Raw genomic sequence first — 17122 nt, forward strand, 5'->3', positions numbered from 1 at the left:
GAGGAGAAAGCGGTGAAAAGGAGAGAGAAAGGAAAGGGAGAGGGAAAGAAGGGAGGGGAGACTGCGGAGGAGGAAGGAAGAGGGCGGGGAGGGCTGGCCGACAGGCCCCCCACGGGAGCCGCGTGGGCCGACACGGTGGCCGGCCGGCAGCTACGCAGCCCCTCTCCAGTCCCGGCCGCGGCCGCTGGGCGGGTGAATGGGAAGGGCCCGTGCGCTCAGCCATTGGCCGGCCGCGGGGAGACCGCACCGGCATTGGGCGACGTAAGGGGGCCGGACCGCCCTCAGGAATGTACTACGGCGCGCCCGGCACGTCCGTCCGCGCTGGTGGAGCGCGCGCGCCTCTCCCGGGTTCTTGGGAGGCAGCTCTGGGGTTGGGGAGCCCGCCGGGCGCGAGCAAGCGCTCTGACCCCCCTGCCTGTTTGACCAGGGCCACGCGGGCGTGGGGGGTCCCGGAGCTCGGGCGCGCGCGCCCAATTGGCCTCCCGGGCTGCGGAGCGCGCGCCGGCCAGGCCCTGGATCACGTGGCCTCGCGGGCTCCGCCCTCCCCCTGCTCCTCCTCCTTTCTCTCCATCTGGGTTTCTTTCTTTCCTTTCTTTCTTCTTTTTTTTTTCAATGAACATACACGGTGTGTATCTTAAAGCCACACGACCCTATTTCACGGCTACAGTCGACTTCTTGCTGCCACGGGTCCCCCTACAGTTCAACAATGTTCTTAAAAAAGAAAAAAGCAAATTCTAAAATGAGGCAGAATCCAGGGTTTGTGAGTCTGAACCCTATCTCAGGCAGGAAATTAACTTGCAAACGTAAGAAAAACAAATTCTACTTTCCAAAACATTACTTTTAAATAATCAGCGGTGCTATGTGTACAGTTTAATTTGACCCAGGCCCCAGGATCCACCTCAAAGAGTTGCGTGTTTTCTGTCTCAACGGGAAGCGAAGCCCCGGGACTTCTCCGTGACACCGGCCGCAGCGTCCGGACAAGTCCTCGCAATCAGCCCACAATTTGTTTCGAATGAATTCAACATCAAAGCCTTTATTCTCCCCTACGTCACGCTATTATTACATACAACAGGATGTGTACCAGTTTTTTAAAAAGTTTATAACAAACTTTAAATAAATAAGGACATGTGGTTAATAAAAAAAAGGGGGGGGTCTAAGTCCAAATAAAGCCAAAATTGTTAGGAAAAACTTTTCTTTCTCAAGGAAACAGCTCCTTTTCTCTGGGTTGTTAAAAGGTTTCTGCTGTTTCTGTTACATGTGACACATTAAAGATTCAAATAAAAACGCCTCTGCCTCCATGAGAATGCTTTGGTATATGGATTCCACGTTTATAATACACGGCCTCCTTCAAACCAGGACTGTGTTGCCGTGGATTTTTTTTGGCGGGGGTGTGGGGGAGGAATAAATCTTAACAGAGGGTTTCTTTTTCCAACGGCCTTACTTTCCTCTTTAACTTTCCGTTTTGTTTATCTTAATGCTAGGCGTTGTTCTCTGCGAGAGCCTAAGTCTTCTCTTTAGTTATAAAAGAAAAGAGAGGAGGAAAAAAATCTGGCACGTACTGGAGCACTATCCACCACCCTGTCATTATTGGTGCAGGCCTGGGAATTCAAGCCGGACCTCCCAGTATTTGCTGTAGCTTGAGGCCAAGGTGCCTCTGAAAGGGTTTTCTTTGAGGAATTTCAGAAATTGTTTAAGCGCTTAAAAAAATATTACATTTTCCCCTGTGTCTATCGCGAGGCAAATGTTTGTGGGTGTTTGTGGGTGTGTGGGTGTGTGTGTGCGCGCGCGCGCTCAAAAGTCGCCTACAAAAAGAAGATACTGTTGAAAAGAAAAGGAATAAAAAAGAAAGGGTGGGGGGGGACATTCCTTAATGGAAGTATTGCATGCGAGAAGGTTGGCGCTCTCGGAGGCTCCCCCCGAAGCCGGGGATGCACACACTGGGGTTGCCTACCTGGGTGGTCTCTCTACTTTGGTGAGCTGTTGCTAAGCAGCTAATAATAGTCATGTTTGCTGAGTAATTTCTGCCCTCCGTGAGCCAATCGCGTCGCAGAAACCCAAGCCATCTGACAGCCCCAGGGGCGGGAGCTCCAGCCTTTTTCTCTTTCGCTCGCTTTCTCCCCCTCCACCCCCTCCCCTCCTCCTCCTCTTTCTCCAAATGGAGAGAGTTCTTTTTTTTCTTCTTCCATCTCATCTATTGAATCAAGGAGCTGCCGCGGCCGCTGCCCGCTGCACACACACAGAGCGGAGTCCCCAGGTCCCGGGAGCGAGAGCGGCGCGCTGCACGGGGGCAGAATGGTCCAGCGGGTCGGTGAGGAGCACAAGAAAGCAGAGTCCGGGATCGAGCAGCCACCGCGAACCCAGCAGCCAGAGCCCGAGCAGCAGCTTCAGGAGCCGCCACCGCCAGCCGCAGCTGCTGCGGGAGCATCGGCGGCGGCGGCTGCCCCGGCCCGGCAGCGCTGAGACCCACCGGGCACCCACGGACCCTGCGGCGGCGGCTTTGCATTTGCCCTCCGCGACCGCCCGGGCGACCCGGGAGGCGCCTAAGGAGCCAGCGAGGCCGGCGGGAGCGGCGGGGATTTGCTGGCGTTTTCTGCAGTGAAGGGGTCGCGGCGCGGGGCGGGGGGCAGGTAGGGGGAGTTGGGGACCGCGAGAAGCGCCGCGCGAGCGCTTGAAGGACAGGCTGGCTCCGCGCACCCGCTCTCGCCCTCCCGAGAACTGGATGTGGGCAGCGGCGGCCGCAGAGACCTCGGGACTCCCGCGCAATGTGGCAATGGAAGGCGCAGGGTCTGACTCCCCGGCAGCGGCTGCGGCCGCAGCGGCAGCAGCGCCCGCCGTGTGAGCAGCACCAACGGCAGCAGCAGCACCAGGTCTGTCAACCAGAGCCCCAACTCGAACTGCCGGCGGCGAGCAGCGTCCTCCCGAGCCCAGCGCCGCGGCGAGCCGGGAGCCTGCAGCAGCGGCGGCGGCGGCGGCGGCAGCGCGCCGGGCGGCCGGGGAAGCCTCGGTTCCCGCGGCGGCGGCGGCAACATGGCCTCGGCTGGTAACGCCGCGGAACCCCAGGATCGTGGCGGCGGCGGCATCTGCGGCGGAGCCTCTGGCAGACCAGCCGGAGGCGGGAGGCGCAGACGAACCGGGGGTCTGCGCCGCCAACCCGTGCCGGACCGGGACTATCTGCACCGGCCCAGCTACTGTGACGCCGCCTTCGCTCTGGAGCAGATTTCCAAGGTGCATTTCAGACTCTTCTCCCCTCCCACTCTGTTTTCCCTCCTCTTCCTCTTGGGGATCGCGGGGCCACACACGCACACACACACACACACACACACACACACATCTCCAGGAAAAGAAACAGACAAGCGGGGATTGAAAAATTCAAACCCTCCCTCCGGTCCTGGGAGGAAAGGGCTGTCTGAGGTCCGCAGGGGGTGGAGGGTGTGTGTGTCTGTGCATGTGCGCGCGCGCGCGTGTGTGTACACGCGCCCTCCCGGCGAGCCTTTTCCGGAGCACTGGAAAGCGGTCCACAGTGGACCACCTCCAGGGCAGCCTCAGCGCGGCACTGCCGGGCGCCCCCTGCCTTGGAGCCCCCTCCTCCAGCGCCCCTGCCCCTATTTTCAGCCCAAACCCCTGTAATGCTGCCACATTTCTTCACCTCTTTGAGGGGGAGGTGGAGTACTGAGAGGCGGAGAGAAGGGGGGGAGGGAGCCGAAATAAAGGTGGTTTCCTTTTTTGGCAGCCGGTTTTGCTTTTGTTGAGCATAAAATCTCTGCTCTCTTAAAAATTATCCTCGGAGGAGGGCATCCTACCCTTCTCTTCCAGTTTTTGATCTACCTCTTCTCAGAGCCTGGGGGGGAGAGAAAGTTGTAAACAAATTGCCACCTTAAATCCGCGGTCCGAGTCTGCGGAGCGGCCGGGCTCATTGTGTTTACGAGGCTCGCTGAAATGTGTGGAATCCGGAGAAGGCCAGCACCCAGACTGGGGCCTAACAGGGACGCGGCCAGCGCCGGGAAAACGCCGCCGCCGAGAGCAGACAGCGCCTAGTCTTGACACCCGCCCGCGCCGGCCTGGGCCCTTCCCCCGTGCACTCCGCAGCTTTTTACGTTTAACTAGAAGGGAAGGGAGAGGAGGGAAACAAAATCCATGTGGCTGCCCTCTTCCGATCACAAATATTGTCGTAAGTTGCAGATGGCTGTCCCGCTTCCTAATTCAGCTCACAGAGCATCTGCCAACGCTATGAAAATGCGTCCCGCGTGAGTCTGTTGGCCGCGCTCACCACGTGGATCCCCTTACTACCACGCCGGGCAGGGGTCAGAATAAGGGATCCCGCACTACATTGTTCCCCAAGCGCGGTACCCCCCCAGCCCGCGTCCTCGTAGGCGAACCCCAAGAAAGGTAAAGGGTGGGGCAGGATTCGCGCGGAAGGGAACTGAGTTTTGCTGTTTCTCAAACGTTGGGCTCATTCGCAGAGATTACGCAGCCCTCCTCTATCAGGTCCGGCGTGACTGTTGTCTGTTGAGTGATTTCTTTCCTCTCTGCCTCAGCTTCCCTTCCCCTTGTAGCCACCCCCCGACCCCCGCACACCCCTCGCTGCAGTCGGGGATGCTACGCAGGACACGCGTGGGGGCGCCCCTGCTGTAGTGTGGTTTAACTCCCTTGCAACAGCCGGACTTTGATTTATGCCCGACTCTCCGACCCCCCCCCCCACGCCGCTCGCGTTCTCTCGTGCGGGCGGGGGTTCCAGCCTCGAGGGCATCCCCCACGGCTTTCGCCGGATCCGCTGGCGGGTGCGCGCAAGCGGGCGTGGGCGCGCCAGCCGCGACTCCCCGGCGCTCACCACTCCTCCTTTCTGCTTCGTCCTCAGGGGAAAGCTACTGGCCGGAAAGCGCCGCTGTGGCTGAGAGCGAAGTTTCAGAGACTCTTATTTAAACTGGGTTGTTACATTCAAAAAAACTGCGGCAAATTCTTGGTTGTGGGCCTCCTTATATTTGGGGCCTTCGCTGTGGGATTAAAGGCAGCTAATCTGGAGACCAACGTGGAAGAGCTGTGGGTGGAAGGTAAGAGACCCAACGCCCGGCCCGCGCCCTCTTGTCCCCCTCCCCAGGACTCCTTCCCTTCCTCCCAATTGATAAAGATATTTGCCAGCATACACCTAGAGCATTTCGGTGGCGAGCGAAACCCCTTGCCTGCTCGAGGGAATTGTTTATTGTTTGGGCGCCTGGCCGGGAGCCAGGCCTGCCAGACCCGGAGCCAGGTCCGCCTGACAAAGGCCGCGCTGTAATCTACTCGGGGCGCCGCGCAGTGCTGGGTGTTGTGGGAGAGCGCGGCGGGGGCGCGCCGGCGGGGGCGCGGGGGCCCCTCCGCGGGACGGACCACTGCGCGGCCGGGGGCCGCGGGGCCTGCGGTCGATGCTGCTGCCCACCCCCGCCGCGCTCCGAGAGGCATCAAGAGGCAGGTTTCTCCGCTCCTGGATCTGGTCCTCGGTTTCCGTCCTCCCTCTAACCCCACCCACCAAGTCCAAAGAGAAAGGAAGCGGGGGCGCCGAGAAAGGCCACCCCTCCGGCTCGAGGGAGTGTGCGCGCCCCCGGCGGCCGCGGCCGCAGCAGCCCTGCTGGGGAGGGCGGGGGGCGGGAGCGGCGCGGGCCTGCGGAGGCGGCGGCGTGTGTGGTCCTGTTTTTGGACAGCTTTCAGCTCTGGGGGAAAAAACATTTGTCTCAAGGTACAAAAAAAAAAAAAAAAAATCGAGGAGGTAGGGGGGAAGGACTTGGGAAAAAACCCTGTAGAGCACAGAGTGGAACGCATGTTCGCAAAGTAGATTAATGTTTCCTCGGGGGTGGGGCTTTTAAAATGGAATTATTCTAAGGGGCAGGCTGCGTTTTACAGGCTGAAAGAAATGTGTTTTAAGAACGCTGGTTTGGAGCGAGGGGCCACAGCAGCTCTCCAAGGGGTTCTGCCAGTCTTTTAAAACTGCATTCCTCAATTGGGGGCGGGGGGGGCGCTTGAAGCCTTTTTAAGCAGTTGTAAATTTAAAATAGATTCCCCCTCTTCCCCATCAAAACATTTTACATTCTTTTGATGATACAGATTTTTTTCTTTTCTGTTGGTCTTTTAGTTCTTTTTGGAAAGTGATAGCCTTGCTATTTGGAAACATTTTAACCCCTAAACACTGCCTCGGCTGTCTCTTAACAATGGGATGGGAGGGAGGGATTGAGGTAATTATGTAGATATTTCAAACCAGAAATATCTCCGCGGAGCATTCCTAGTGAAAACTACCCAAGGCAAAATTTGGAAGCCCGAGTTACATGCGTAATTGCTCCCTTTCAGAATGCTGTTGGAAAACTAACCTTTACAGAATATTTTGTTAATTTTGCTTTGTTTGGAAAGATTCAGCCTTCAGTGTTTTGCAAGCATATGGTGAAGTCTTTAGTTGAGAAGTGACAATTAAAATAATAGTCCAAATAATTAAGACCAGAAAACATTCTTGCCTTAAGTAGCTTGGTAATTAATACAGAAGTGTTATTTGGATTGAATCCATGGGGTAATTTACCTCAGTGCAACATTTCAATGTCATTGGTAGATAAAAGAAGGGTTTTATTGACCATCTATGATGTTCTAGCAACAAGTTTACTGAGTACCTGTAACATCCATAGCACTGTGCTAGGTATTGTCAGCGATGCTGAAGCATATGAAACACTTCTGAGCACAAATTCATGGCTTTAAAACTACTGAAGAGGGCAGTGAAAGTTAAATGGAGGGAAAAAAGAGAGAGAAAGGAGGAAGAGGAGGCTTCTGTGCAGCAGCTCAGAAAAGGGTCAGGTAAAGGCCCAAACTGAGTGGACAGTTGGCAGTGGGGAACCCTCTGGGGTGGGGAGAATAGGTGGGCCCTCGAGGCACGGCTGTAGTTTGAACACAGGATTGTGGAGCCTATCATATGTTCTAGGACAGAGCAAGGGATGTAATAAGCTGAGGGACCCCCAACTCTGTCCACAAAGTTCACTCTCCACTAGGTGAGCCAAAAAATGTGTCGGTCCTTGGTGACAAAAGATCATTTTTTGTTGTTTTGAGGAAGACTTTTAGGTAGACCTTTAAACAAGTTTAAAGAGAAGTAATGTAACTTTATTTTAACATTGTATATTTCTGGGTGCAACTATGTTTCTGCATTAAGGAATACATTTTGGTTTCTCCAAGAAGGAGTAACTGCTTAGTCCAGTCTCACCGGGCTCTGTCTTAGTCAGAGAGTGTTAGGAACAGACACATCTGAGATGAGGCTCACTTTACCTACTTTCGGCCTCTGAGCTGTTTTCACTCCCTGTTCTGTTTTGACAGTTTCTTGTGGCTCACTGGTTTTTCAGCCAAATATTATCTACTCAGTACTATCACTTGTTGAGCAACCACCATTGCCATTTATTATTAACACATGCCTTACAACTCAATAAAATAGCTACTGTTATTATCTTTGTATTTGTAACATGATAGCTTGTGTAATGTTTTTACATACAATAACTGGGTTATTGTCTTCTGTGAGAAACTATGGATCCTCCATGTCAACATAACCACTTTGCCTACTAATAACTTAAGTCAGTGATTTTCAACATTTTCATCTAATGGCACACATACTAAAATTCTACAGCACACCAAAAAAGTATATCTTTTGCCAGTCTGACAAAAAAGGTAGAATTTTGATTTACAAAAAAAATAATAATTGTAATTACCTACTCTTTTTGCTCCAGAGTGACATTTTAAAAAATCAGGTGCCCATACTTGTACAATATATAAGGATTTCTGGCACCAAGAACTAACCAATCAGATGTGATCTTATGTGACATGACCAGTAAGTTGCAGTTGTTATATAACTTGTATGTTTATGGATTAAGACAGGCCATTCACACCAACAGCTATTGCTGTGTTGTCTGTTGTCTTTTTTTTTTTCAATTTGACAATCTAAAGGAGAAGAGGTCTGTGCCCCTGACTAAAAATAGTCAAGAATTGTTTTAAAAATTCTTGTGGCACACAGGTTGAAAATCACTGACTTAAGTTGACTTGGGTCTCCTGCTGCCTTGACCTCAATCAATCACTCATTCACTGTGTGCTAGATTTTTCCCCTGTAGAAGAAGCAACAGTTTGATACATGCAAGTAAACTCAACCAGAGAGGCCGCCATACCATTTTATAATTTTAATTTAAATTCAAGGTAGAGGTCTTGTTTATGATACAGTGAGCATACTGTTCATGTCAGCAGTAAGTAGCTTGAGCATTTGCTTTCAGGAATAAGAATTCTCTGGTGTCTTATACTGTATTAGAGTAAAATGAGTGGCAAACTCAGAATTTAGGCTAATTTTGAACTTTAGTATCTTAAATTCCTCATCACTGTAAGCAAAGTAGTTTTGTTAGATGGTGTTTTCTTAATAGGGGCTGTAAATGTTCTGGGTACAAACAGGGTACTTGCTACGGCACTAAATAAACCAAGTGGTAGAGGTTGCACATTTCCCTAGTTAAAAAGCAACAGAAGAAAAGAAAGCATAAGAGATTTTATGGGGAGAGGAATGCTGAGGGTCAGTTTGGAAAATGCTGTTTTTCCTGTGACTTAAAAAAATGCCGTGTATACATACACAGATGTATACACACCCACAAACAACTGGAGATACGTATATGTCTACACACATGTGCATGTACATGTACAGGGGTGGGCAAAGGTAGATTTACAGTTGTCCATATGGAAAAGGACATGCAGGTTATGATTATTACAGTAGCTTTCTAAACTCAAAAGAATGTCACACTGCCACAGTGCACTTATATACAAATCTCATAAGTGCTCAAATTGCTGGACTTCGTTATTTACATATTCTTGTAAGTCTTTGAAAATCAGTAAACAGACCTGAATTTCAGTGACCTGCTTGAGTTAGCCTCCTGAGGGGGTTGAATTCAAAGTTACCAGAGTGTTGCCCACTCCTGTAGACAGATAGTTAGATAGGTGATAGATGAATAGATAGATCTCCACTTGCCTTTGTGTTTGTGTATGTACACAGGCTAACTATATGCATCCTTATATCAGCCAAAATATTATCTTTTTAATATAACCATCAAATTAAAGGTTTCCTTTGATTTAACTTTAATGCCTTGTTTAACATGCTATAGTGTGCTGACCAATATAAGCTAGATAATGGAGGATTGTCTCTTTTTTATGGCATTGGTGATAAGAAATTTTTTATTCCATTGTTAAAATGTTTAATGATTGACTTATATATATTAGATGTTACCTTGAGACTTAGGTGAAATAAAAAGTGTCAGATGTAGCTCATTTGCAAATGGAGCCCTGAAGTTTGACAAGAGTGATGCTGTGGACATCTGCTGTTACCAATACGTGTACCAGCGCTAGAAAGGTCAGGGAGAGACTAATTGTTATTTCAAAATAAAAATATTCATTCAGCAGGTATTCTCGGTGCCTGCTCTGTTTTAAGCACCTCACAAAGCTCCAGAGAGACAGTGAAAGACCACAGCCCCTGCCCTCAGGGTGCCTCCCCCCAGCAGACACACGGACCAGTGGCAGGACGACAGGACAGCCCCAAAGAAGAGGGGCCTGAGCCAAGCACAGGCGATGGAGGGTTGGGGGTCACAGGGCATTGCAGGCTGAAGGAACAGCAGGAGCAAAAGCTCGGAGACAGAGATGTGGCCCCCAAGAGAACTCCCAGTGCTTGTCTTTAGTTGGAGCCTCAAGTTTGAGGTGAGAGCCTGCCTTAGGAAGGCTTGAAGGCCCAGCCACATGACAGGATGGTCTCCAATGTGTAGGGCTTTGGTTGGGGGGCTGCCAGCTCTTTTTTTTTAATCCAAGCTTTGCCTGTCTCATGATTTACTGATAGCATTTCTGCCCTCTGGTGCCCTCCTGGTACCAGAGTCCTTTGCCTGGACCTCATCCTTCCCGGCACAGAAAGGAAATGCTTTCTTCTTGGTCTCACCATTTCTCTGTTGGCTTTTGTGTTTGCTTAGCAATTTTGTCCTCCTGTCTCCCTTAATATCCAGCCCCCATGACACTCCAGCCTCTCTCAGACACAAGTTGTCACACTGTCCCAGTGACAAAATGTTCATTTATATCTTGGAGCTTTTTGGATTTTTCTCAAAGTTTGCCCAGCCCTGGCCTTCTGCAAAGTGAAACGGTCTTGAGATGAGTCCATATTGCCTTGTGTTTGTTTATTAGCATCTCTGGCAGTCAGCATGAAGAGAGAAGGGAGTCAAGAAAGGAGCAACTCTAATGTTTTTTAAAAAGTGAAATAGAATTTTTTAAAAATGCCTGCTTGAGGCTTATAAGAGCTCTCAAGCTTATACTACCTAGCTAGCAGTATATTATGCCTTCAGTGTTCTTGGCAGTGGTAGGAGATAATTGAGCTTCACCCTCCTTTCTGCTTAAAGTGAGTTTTTTCGCTATTGACATATTCTGGGCTGTATAATTCTCTCTTATAGGGCTGTTCTGCGCATTGTAAAATATTTAACAGCATCCCTGGCCTCCACCGACTAGATGCCAGTAGCATCTTCTTAGTTGCGATAACCAAAATTGTTTCTCATTGCCAAATGTGGGTGTGTATGGAGGGGTGATGATAAACAAATTGCTTCAATTTAGAACCATTGGTTTAGAAGATAGATTCTGATTGGAAGACCCATGCAGTGCAGGTGGGAGGCTTTTATTATGATAGAGTTGTGACTGCAAATGCATTTCCTTGAATGCAAAAGTTTTATTCTTTTTTAAAATTTTATTTACTTATTTTTAGGCAGAGGGGAAGGGAAGAAGAAATGGAGAGAAACATCAATGTGTGGTTGCCTCTTGTGCACCCCCAACTGGGGACCTGGCCTGCAACCCAGACATGTGCCCTGACTGGGAATTGAACCAGCAACCCTTTGGTTCACAGGCCTGTGCTCAATCCGCTGAGCCACACCAGCCAGAGCCAAAAGTTTTATTCTTTAAGATAATTCTTCCAATCCCATATTCACTGTCCCAGGTAATTAATTTTTTATATTACTAATTTAAATTTTTCAGTTTTCTTAGAACTACACTAAAAATCAAATTGACATCATGACAAGTTGGGAGGGGGCAGGCCATGGAAGAAAGAAAAAAACTTTACTTTTCCTCAGGTGACTTAATTTTGCCAGATAGACCTTGTTGCATTTTAGCTACAGTAGGCTAAAGGTTTTTAGCATGGAGGTGAGTTTGTAAAAAGCAATGAAAGACTTCATTTCATTCATACCGCTGGACTTTATTCATATTGAAATAACAACGCGTTTTGGAAGTCCACAAAGCTCTTTGGTGGTCTAGCTCTCCAGATGCTCCTGCCCCAAACCACCTTTCCCCAGGTGTGCTTACACAGCACAACCAAAGGGACTGAGGCATGTCTGTCAGAAACGGGGGGATGGGTTTTGCTTTCACTGCCCTTTGCACAGTTAATACCCAGTTTCTGTTCTCTGGGGCTGTCAGTTTTGGTGAGTTACATACACAAGGAACAAAAAGGCAGAATGCAGTGCAGCTCCTTTCTTCTCCTTGGTTCCCTCTGTACTTTTAAAAATTAAAAATGTGTTCGTTAGATGGGTATTGATTAAGTTCCAATAGCGGGCACATGTGTACTGGTGGAAGCAGTTGTGGTATTTCTTTTGTATCTGGAGGAAAATGATTAAAACAGTAATTGCTTTAAAAATATCAAATAGCCTCAGGTGCCTTCGCCCCAAGGCAGCTGACCGTGTGAGTGCTCCCTGTCTCTCTGCTGCCTGCCACTCTTAACCTCTAAGTTTAGAAGCCACGTTGGGTGGTGGGGTGTTTCAGACGCATGCAGCGCCACTGGGAGGCCCCAGAAGATGACAGCTTCCAGATGTACGAACTGTGGGATCGTTTGTTTGGATTATGCGCCACAGCTGATGGTGAGATTAACGCTGGCTGGATGAGCTATGGGAGATTTGTCTGGTTTCCACAATGCCATGTTTATATTTCATTGGGATTTCTCCTTCAAAGCTGACCTCTCCATGACCCCAGAGCTCTGTCCACTCAGGCTGAGCTGTAACTTGTCCACTCTTCTTCTCGTGTTGTGGGGGTTCGCAGTTCTCCAGCAGAAGGGGCTGCTTCTGTGGCTGCGCCCACTTTGTCCCTGCTGGCTGTCTGCTCGGAATTAGCCACTGAGGAGTAGTCTCACCCTACTGGGATAGGAAGAGTGTGTGTGTGTGTGTGTGTGTGTGATTTCAAAAGGTTTTTTGGCTTTTAAAGCAAGTATGGAAATATCTTTAAATTGTTTTAAAGAGGACCAGATTTTAATAGAGGACATTTTTCAGAAATAAAGTATTTTAACTCAGCATTATTTTGACAATATTTTGGAAAAAAATGTGGAGCAAGTTCCAGCTCTGTGAGATATCCCTAAATAATCATCATGCCCATGTGATTTTATCACTATCGTGTCATCTCCTTTGCCCCTCACTGGCTCCCCAGAACCCCCCTCTGCTTCCTGCCTTCTTCCTTATTCCATGCCCTCTATTCCTTTGCTCATCTTCGCCTCTCCTTTCTTCTCTTCCTCCGCCCCTCTTTCTACCCACCTATTCTTAAACTGCCCAACTCATCTCTGGAATGACTAGTGTAAAATCTGAAATGGTAGAAAAGCTGGTTGATCACAATGGACAGGGAATAATGTATTGTTTTGAACCTGCTAGATGTAGAACTACCATCTGCATCATTGGAGTTTTTATTTTGGTGAAGGTTGGTTCCAAAGCCATTGTCTTTGATGGGCTCCTGTCAGCAGATGTGCTTCCTCTGTTGGAGAGTCATGACATTTTTATGAGGTTTTGCAGTGAATTTAGCATCCAGTGGCAGATGGAGTATGAAATAAGTCTCGGTTCCCTGTGGTTTATGTGTCCTGTGAAACATGGAAGAGCAGAACCCCCTCTGGCAGTTCTGAGATGGTGACAGACACGTAAACATGGCATTCCGACCCAGGTGGACCACTTCAGGCTTTCCTGGGTGGTACTGACACCAAAGCCACAGGGAACCTGGAGCCTGGACAGAGACGGAAGAGGACAGGTTTCCATATCCCAATTTTGGCTGACTCCACAGCGTTAGACGGTCCATCCACATGAGGTCCTAGAGGGCAGAGGGCTTGCTCATGAAGGTACTTCTGGCAAGCAGTTCAGAAAGAAGAAGCTCCTTGGTGTTTTGTTTTGTTTTTCCCTCGTCGAAAGCCCACCTTGACTGTACACAGATATTATTAAGGTTATCAAAATAGAAATAATTTTATTACTTGTTCTTTGCTTCCAAACTCTGAAATTAGGTACTTTGTGGTAATACCAGACTTTTTTCCCTCTTAAATTGGATTTAGGATTGTTTTTTTCTTTAGTCTCTGTTTTTCTGCAGTCTGTTTCTCTACAAGTATCTTTAAGTTACACCAAGCTCATTAGCCTTCCAAAACAGTAGACTGCTGCCATTAAGAAGCTGCTCAACTATTGTGGACATGCATCCTGTCCTCAATCACTTTTAAAGACTAAGGATATTTTGTTATATTTGGATTTAGAGCATAGTTGGAAAATGGTAGTCATGTGTTAGGAAAACTGCATCATTGGTGAGCAGTCAGGTACCTACTTGTGAATGACAAGTTTGTTGTTGGAGAGATTTACAATGTGGAGTCAGGACCTTATTTCTAATCCAGAAACCCAGGTGTGACTTGGCCCAAATAGTCCACACTGTGTCTGGGTCTTAAAACACCCACTGGCTGTGATGGTGGAGCTACTGGGAGGCAGCTCTCCGTGCCACAGCACAGGCTTCATGGGCTATTGTTAGTTAGGATAAATTAACAAGCAGGAGAGTTTTCAGTTGCTGATGAAATGTGTTACAAAAGTAAGCAAAAGGAACTAGAAGTGGGCTTTGTTAAATCAATGTGCGTGATTTTTTTCCCCTTAAATCATTGCTTAAGGGCTTCTGGCCCCTAGTTCCGGAATCCTGCCCAAAAAATGCCAGATGTATTACACAGTCGAGTACTGCAATGTAAACACTGCTCTGTGGCATGAGGCAGGGTGGTCCATCTTCTATGTGAAAAGAGGGAGAGATTGGGAGGGAATGAGGGGTAAGCCCTTTGCTCTGCAGTGGGTACAGTAGTGGTCCTGTTGTTTGTGTTTTTGGCTGCACAGTCAAGATCTGGAACTACAGATGAATTAATGCTTTGGACTGGCAAAGAAAATCAACTTGAATAGGGATGCCAAAGACAGCAAGATGTGGCTTGGATAACATTGCTTCATTGGGTCAGATAAGTATGTCAAATGTTGAACAGAATGTGGGGGTTCTGATAGTAAGAAAGCTATTGACTTTATAGAAGCATCCAGGAACATCCCCCTTTTCATCTGCTGTGAATTCAATTGGGAGTTGAGCAAAGCAAGTGGAGGAGAGGCCAGCTTCCTTCACAACCGCCTCCTGTGTCTGAGAAAGCCTGTTGGGTGGGTGTGTCTTCTGCATGTAAGGCCAACGTGTATCACACAGCTACTCTGCTGTTTTGTAGCACTGGGGTGTTGCCCAAGGTATGTTGCTAAACAATGGCCTTTCAGTTTCTAAATTCAAGTAAAGAATCTAATAATGCCCATTTGGAGGTGAGAAAGTAACGGCACTTAGGGCCACCCCACAGGTAGAACTCGTTCAGGGAGATTGGGATACTAGACATTATCTGTACATCTAAATCATCTAATACTAAGCAGTTTTAGATAGTCTAAATTCAGAGTTTTTAAAAGTTAATATAAAGATATTTTGTGAGTTAGGAGGAAGTGGAGTTTCAGTTTGAATTTGGGAAATCGTTAAAACAATCTGTAATAACGTTATCCTCATTTTAGAAATCTATTCTGTAGAGTGATCCCAGAAAATTGCTTTAAAAACACTAGTGATAAAAATAGGAATTTTGAGATTAAGGAAAATGTCCCTTGTTCCCCAATCATCACTTTGTTTTCCTGTTTCAATTCTCCCATCTTCCCCTCCCAGTTTCCCTGGTTTCCTTTGCTCCTTTAGTAGGGAACCCGGAAAACTTCACAAAATAGATGTCAGTATCAACCAGCATATTTTTAAATGGAGGCTTTCTAAGAGAGAATAACAAAAGAATTTTTCCCACTGCCTAAGAAATTCTTTCCTCTTACCTGATTCCCCCCATGAGGTTTACACATTGTTGTAAGAAGTTTTAAAAATGACAAATATGAACCATCATTTCAGTCTACACGTGATCCAGAAAAAAAATTGCACACGTTTAAACCTTGCTTAATTGCAAACAAAGCTTACAACTTGAGAGAATTTAGATTAGGACTAAATATCTATTAACTGTTCTTCCTAGAGATTTGGGGAATAGGATGACCCTTCCTCCCCCCTTTTTAAAAAAAATAGGCTACAGTTTCACATGGCTCCCCAAAGAAATCTCTCTCCCTTTTTGTTTCCCACACCAATTGATTTATCATTTTGCTTGCAAGCAGATCCAGAATGTTAGGGCAAGAACACACTCACTTTTTTCTCGTAACTTTTTTGTTGTGGACCGAAACCAGTTGACTTGAATAAATTTTTCTGAGGACTGAATGTAGCCAGCAACGTGGAAAAATCTTGCCATTCATGGCCGTCTGAATGTACATTTCAGCCACACAGTAAGCTGCATTGGTAGGCACTGGACTGCTAAATACAACCATTTTTCGCAGCAGCGAGTTAGACAGGTGATTAGCATAATTAGCACCGAGCAGCTATACATATGGTAATGCTGAGTGTGTAAATGCCAGCTGCGGTGTAAAATTTATGTCAGGGGTCGGCAGGGCTGTGCGAAAGTATTGTGTTCCAGCTGCAGGTCAGGGCCGCCAAAGCTTACCTCCTTTTCTCTTGTTGGTGAATACGCCAAACAGAAGAGAAAGACAGAAATATAACAGATACGGCTTTGATGGAACAGCCCAGATCTGTGCAAGAGGGCCTGTTCTGTAAAATACACGCGCACACACACGCATCCCCTTGCAGAAATCCCATTACTTTAACCACAAATTGTGTTTACCTCACGCAGGGCCCACAGCAGCATTGATGGGATGGGGACTTTGGGTGGGTGAATGGGTCAAATGGTTTCCTGGGAGCGCTGCTTGCAGAGTTGTGCTCCTTCTGTTTTTCTCCCCATCCTCCTGCCCGCCTCCCCCATTCCCTTCACTGCTCCTGCCCACATTGTTTTCCTTCAGATTGAAGGGGAGGGGGCCCCCACTGGATGGGATAGTATTTGTCCTTTACAAGAATGGGAACAACTATTAGAGGAAGCATTGGTTCACCTTGAACATAATTTAAGGTTGCAACTGTGAGACTCTTCCCAAACTGCTCAACTGGTTTTTGGCAAAGGGCTAGAAGTTTCTCTGTGCTTTGAGGTAGCCATGCTCACCATTCTGCCTACCACCATTGGACCCATTAGATGGGAAAAGAATCCCATAGGTTTCTGGTTTGAAAGGAGGACAGTCTTGAATGGTGCACACCGTTGGAAAAGCACAATGGGGGAATTTATTGCTATGGTGAGTTCATGCATTTTTGCCCTTGAAGCATTTTTCCTTCCACATCCCTATCAACACCCCTCACCACCCTTTGCTAATGGCTGTGAGGAGTGGTGGTGACAGAATGTAGTTCACACCACTACTGACCTGGCGATGAAACTTCCTCACTGCACCAGGGGGTCCCTGTGCATCAGCCCTCAATCCAACCAATCTTGATGGGAACAAAATCATGAAAGTGGCCCCCAGTGACAGGCATCTCCCTGTACTGATGCAAAGGGAAGGACCAGTTGTGGGACATAAATCGGGTGCTTCACAAGGGCAGGGGTCTGGGTCCGCATTCAGAGGTAGGGATGATGGGGACTTGCACTGTCTCCTCCCCCCATTCGTGCTTAAGTAGGAGGCCAGTGAAAGAGCCCAAATGGGACAATGGCAAGAAGACTGTTGAGAACACAGAAGAGAGGTGATGTCAGCCCCATAGAAGCTAGGAGGAGGGAACTGGGGTTAATGTTATGCAACAGCCTGAATGCTCTTTAGAGAGCCCATTGCCCTGCAAGCATTTGGATTTTGTTGTTACTGGCTTGTTTTCTGTTTATTTTTCTAATGAAGACTTTAGCAGGCCTTAACTAAAAACTTAGAACTTGAGA

General features: G+C 48.1%; 1 protein-coding gene across 6 annotated transcripts in view; it reads left to right on the forward strand.

Annotated features, from left to right (window-relative positions):
• The window catches only part of PTCH1 (patched 1), a 68951-nt gene that overhangs the window by 5169 nt on the left and 46660 nt on the right, over positions 1-17122 (forward strand). Inside the window, exons 1-3 of one of the 6 annotated variants that reach the window (XM_037056209.1) lie at positions 4960-5048; positions 14133-14516; positions 16363-16499. Coding sequence is in view for 2 of the 6 variants with exons in the window: in XM_037056206.1 (XP_036912101.1) it covers positions 3028-3225; positions 4856-5048 (391 nt within the window). In the remaining 4 variants the exon portion in view is untranslated. Of the gene's footprint in view, positions 1-2624; positions 3226-3854; positions 4169-4855; positions 5049-5634; positions 5711-14132; positions 16500-17122 lie in introns of those variants that run through there. The other 5 variants (XM_037056206.1, XM_037056211.1, XM_037056208.1 and 2 more) reach the window with 5 other exon arrangements.

This window comes from Sturnira hondurensis, unplaced genomic scaffold (assembly GCF_014824575.4).
Source record: "Sturnira hondurensis isolate 20B ecotype Veracruz unplaced genomic scaffold, ASM1482457v3 Scaffold0008860, whole genome shotgun sequence".
In the NCBI taxonomy this organism is placed as follows: domain Eukaryota; kingdom Metazoa; phylum Chordata; class Mammalia; order Chiroptera; family Phyllostomidae; genus Sturnira; species Sturnira hondurensis.